General features: G+C 47.5%; 1 protein-coding gene across 1 annotated transcript; it reads left to right on the forward strand.

Annotated features, from left to right (window-relative positions):
- Window positions 1-4,079: 4,079 nt before the first annotated feature.
- On the forward strand, window positions 4,080-4,447 carry H6S33_008124 (uncharacterized protein; the record flags this gene model as incomplete). Its single annotated transcript, XM_044839476.1, has 1 exon — window positions 4,080-4,447. A coding segment is annotated over one exon (368 nt), but the record flags the coding sequence as incomplete, so codon positions are not given.
- Window positions 4,448-4,896: the final 449 nt, after the last annotated feature.

Consider the following 4,896-nt stretch of genomic DNA (forward strand, 5'->3'; position numbering starts at 1 on the left):
TATGGGTGAAGAAAAGCGCAAGGAGGTTGGAGTTCCGGCAATCCCACCTCCTCCAAATAAGGGTGATGGGTAAGGGTGCCTCTTTATGTCTGCTCAACAATTACATTTACTATGCTACATGATGGGCTGCTTGAATAACGGCATGGATTGATAGGGTTAGGGTCCGTCAGTAGGTCCGTGTGTTAACCCAACATACGAAATCTAAAGGGTTAGGTAATGATGGTCTTTGTACACATCCTATACGAGCAGCAAGAAAGTTCTACTTAGGATTAATTAAGGTTAACTGGCCTAGATCACTATTAATGTTATATAAGTTCGACGCAGCAAGTTTTAAATTTACTCATATAATCCAGCCCAGGCAGAACAGAAAAAGTGGGAACTGAAAGTGAACAATTTAATAGACCTCTTAGTATGCATCACTAGTAAATTAGGGCTAGAGGGCTAGGCCCAATGCTCCAATTGCACTGTTTGGAGTTAACTTCTACTACAGCCAGAACCCCCATTCACGAGGCTCTTAAGGAACGATATTATGCAGGGAAAAAGCAAAAAGAAATTCTCAGCATAGTGTTGTAATCATTGGGACTATTCTTTGTAAGAGACAGAACTATTCGCGTACTTTGTGCGAGATATTTGTGGAACCTGAGGATATGGTTTTGTTCTGTTATCGATGAGAATGGTCTGGTTTGGAGTGATTTAGGGTTACCATGCAAAGGATGTCGGGCCACTCACCTTGTTCTCTCGAGTACATGTCTGTCCAACCCTAATCAGGGTGAAAATTAGATTAAGAAAAGAATGTTCCTATTGTAAATCCATCAGCAAACCTGCAGCCTTCACTCGATGTCCGGGGCACTCAAGATTCTAACGGCGCTCAGTAGGTAAACTATCTATCCAGAGATAAGGCAAGCACTCCTGGTGAGTTGTGCTGTACAGTTTTCCACCCCAGTGCATACTATTCCGCTCAATGAGCCCCGACCCCTAATTCTAGCAATTGATATAACCCGGGCATTAGTCCAGTTGCCAGAAAATGCCATTGATCACTGGTATATCCTGACTATCCCTGCAGCACTCCCGACTGCTCCAGCGAGCCCTAGGATAGAATGATTGCCCTGAACCCTTTTCATGGATCGACTAGTGAATACACTGGGTTACGAGGAGTTGGATTAGTCAGAAGGGTTCTATTTGGTTCTATCGGGTTCTGTGTGTCGTAGTGTGTAGGTCACTTGGATTTGTCATCGCTAGAATTTCCTTGGGTAGATTAAGGAGATTTCGCTTTCGTTTTCTGTTCTTTTCTTTTTTTCTTTCTTTTACTACGCAACGTCTTCTGTACCTACACTGTTTATATAATATTATCTTCCTCTTCTTTACTCGAGAAGACCACCGCTTCGCTGCCTCCCTCTCTCATTGACCTTTACCGACGCTAGAGTCCCTCAGGACCCCTATTACGAGTACCTACACCGGCCTCTACTATCCTCTTCATACCCTGCGGAATACTCGCTACTCGCCTCCTTGAGATTACGTTGCGTAGTCATCTACACCGTACGACATGGCCACCCCTGACCCACCTGCATGGGCCCACCTGACGATGTAGAAGAATTCCAGCGATAGTATGAGGGCTGCGCTGCTGACTTATTTAACAACATCGCCGTCTTTGTCCAACGCATCCGCCACGAGAGGGACACCTCCCGTACACAACTCGCCGCGGCTAATGAAACCATAGACAACTTTGAGGAGCAGGTAACCCGGCTCAACCTCGACCTCAACGTCGCTCACACCACCCCCACCCCTACCGTCTCTGTCCCCATCGCTGCTGTTCCCCCACCTACTACGGTCCCCGCTTTCAGGTCTGAAAATTTCCCGGACCCTGATAAATTCGATGGCACCCGTACCAAGCTCCCCGGATTCACCACCCAACTCCGAATGAAACTTGAGGTTAACCATGATCGATTCCGAAACAAGGTAGCAAAAGTTATCTATGCTGTCAGTCGCTTGGAAGGAACGAACCTTGACCAGGTCGTTCCACCCGTTAACGCTAACCCGGCTGCCCCCTTCTCCTCCGTCACTGCTTTCGTCGCCCACCTGTAGGCCTCGTTTGGAGACCCAGATCCCTGGAGTACCGCCAGTCACCAAGTCATCGCCCTAAAGCAAGGCAAAGGGGACTTCACCACCTATTACTCACAGTTTCTCTGTATTGTGGCCTAACTGGACTACAACGAAGGAGCCAAGATCGATGTCCTGGCTGAAGGACTGTCGGAAGACCTGAAGGATGCCATGACATACCGGACAGACAGGCCTAACACCGTCGAGGCATATGCCACCATGTTGATAACAATTGACAACCAGGTTCGGGGCTATAAAGCTGAACAACGGGCCATTCGGAATATGATGGGACAATTTACCGCCTCCGCCGCCATTGCATACCCATCTCACACCACCGGATGCCTCGCTTCAATGAAGCTCTCGGCCCTCCAAGCCTCCTCCGAGTCGGGCTTTCGGTAGTCCTGGGCTTGATCAATGGTCCCTGCCCGGGACCTTCTGATGTTTCTCCTTTGTCTGCATTTTCTATCTCTGGCTTCTCGGTATCGTCTGTGGAGGATAAATTGGATGGGGATCATTTTGTTGCTTCTCGTAAAATTGTAAACAATAAAATATCCATTCAAACCCACGCCTTAATTGATACTAGTTGCTCCGGATTCGTATTCATTGATGAAACATTCGCGCGCCATAACAACTTCCCATTCCACCCCCTCAAATCACCCCGCACTCTTGAAGTCATCGACAGACGGCCTATATCCTCCGGACAGATTACACACCTCTGCTACCTACCGCTATCAATTGACTCCCACCATGAAACTATCCCCTTCTTCATCACCAAACTCGGCTCGTACCCACTTGTACTCGGAATCCCCTGGCTTCAATTACATGACGCCACATTACGGTTCAAGCACAATAGCATACTGTTCGACTCCGAATACTGCAAACGCAAGTGCAACTCTTCCGCAATACCCATTTCCATTAGAGGGGTTGCACCACTGCCCCGTTTCCACCTCGTCAGTTCAGCTGCTCTTTGTCGCTTTGCCCGAAGGGACAAGCTCCAAATCTTTAGCACAACTATTGAGGAAATAGACCAAACCAGGGGCGAGGCCCCTAAGGAAGACTGGAGGAACCGAGTCCCAACCCGGTATAAGAGGTTTCACGAGATGATGGACGAGAAGTTCGCTAATGACATGCCGCCTCGCCGCCCATATGACCATAAGATACCGCTTGAGGAAGGAAAAGAGCCCCCGTTTGGGCAACTTTACGGTATATCCAGTAAGGAGCTCATTGTGCTTAAGCAATACATACAGGACAACCTCCAAAAAGGCTTCATTCAGGTCAGCTTTTCACCTGCCGGTGCCCCTGTTCTATTTGTTAAAAAAGCCGATGGAACACTACGTCTCTGTGTCGATTATCGTGACCTCAACGCACTCACTGTCAAAAACCGCTACCCGCTGCCGCTCATCCGGGAAACTCTCGACCTTCTCTCCAAAGCCAAATGGTACACCAAACTTGACCTTCGCCAAGGATATAATCAGATCCGAATGGCTGAGGGTGAAGAATAGAAAACAGCTTTCCGTACGCATTAGGGACATTTCGAATATACGGTGATGCCCTTCGGCCTTACCAATGCGCCGGTTACCTTGCAACACTTCATCAATGATTGCGTCCGTGACCAACTTGATATGTTCTGTACAACCTACCTTGACGATATTCTCATTTACAGGGACACCTTCGAGGAACATCAAGTACACGTCGAAAAGGTCCTGGAAGCCCTACAAAAAAATGGAGTACTGCTGAAACCAAAGAAATGTTAATTTCATACACAAATCACCACCTATCTCGGCCTTATTATCTAACCCAATGGTATTAAAATGGACCCAAGGAAAGTGGAGACAGTGAAGAATTGGACCGTCTCCAAAACAGTTAAGGATTTGCAAGCATTTCTAGGTTTCGCTAACTTTTACTGCCGATTCATACGCGGATTCTCGGAACTGGCTTCTCCCCTTACCAGACTGACACGCAAGGACATATCATTCAAATAGACACCCGAAGCCCAAACTGCCTTCAACGCCCTGAAAGAACCTTTCACAACCGCTCTCATCCTTACCCATTTCGACCCGGAGAAAGAAATTACCGTGGAAACCGATGCATCTGACTATGTCTCTGCGGGTGTACTCTCCCAATACGATGATAATGGTACCCTTAGACCCGTCGCATACTTCTCAAAAAAGCACTCCCCCGCCGAATGCAACTACGAGATTTACGATAAGGAATTACTGGCGATTATTCGATCCTTTGAGGAATGGCGACCGGAACTTGAAGGGGCTGCACACCCAATCGCCATCATATCCAATCATCACAATCTCGAATACTTTATGAGTACTAAACAACTTGACCAGAGACAAGCCCGGTAGGCGGAATATCTATCACGGTTTAATTTTGTCATTAATTACCGACGAGGGAAACAAGGAGGGAAACTGGATACGTTGACAAGAAGATCAGGAGATCTCCCTGGAGAGGGGGATGAAAGGCAATTACATCAGAGTCAAGTTGTACTGAAGAAAGAGAATCTTGACGCAAAGCTAAGTTTGTTGGCGGGTTCTTTCTCAAATGAGCCCGCTGAAAAGAATGCCTCACTGAATAGACTACTCGATGAAGGATATGGCACTGACCCGTTTCCACAAAAGATACTGGATATGCGCAATAAAGGTGAACGACAATCAAAGGACATATCACTCGCCGAATGCACCGAGGTTGAAGGCCGATTGCTTTACCGAGGCAGCATATATGTCCCCGATTACGACCCTCTTAAACTCCGAATCCTCCAACTTTACCATGACGCTGCCTCTGCTGGACACT

This window comes from Morchella sextelata (assembly GCF_020137385.1).
Source record: "Morchella sextelata strain SCLS chromosome Unknown scls_25, whole genome shotgun sequence".
NCBI classification, from domain to species: domain Eukaryota; kingdom Fungi; phylum Ascomycota; class Pezizomycetes; order Pezizales; family Morchellaceae; genus Morchella; species Morchella sextelata.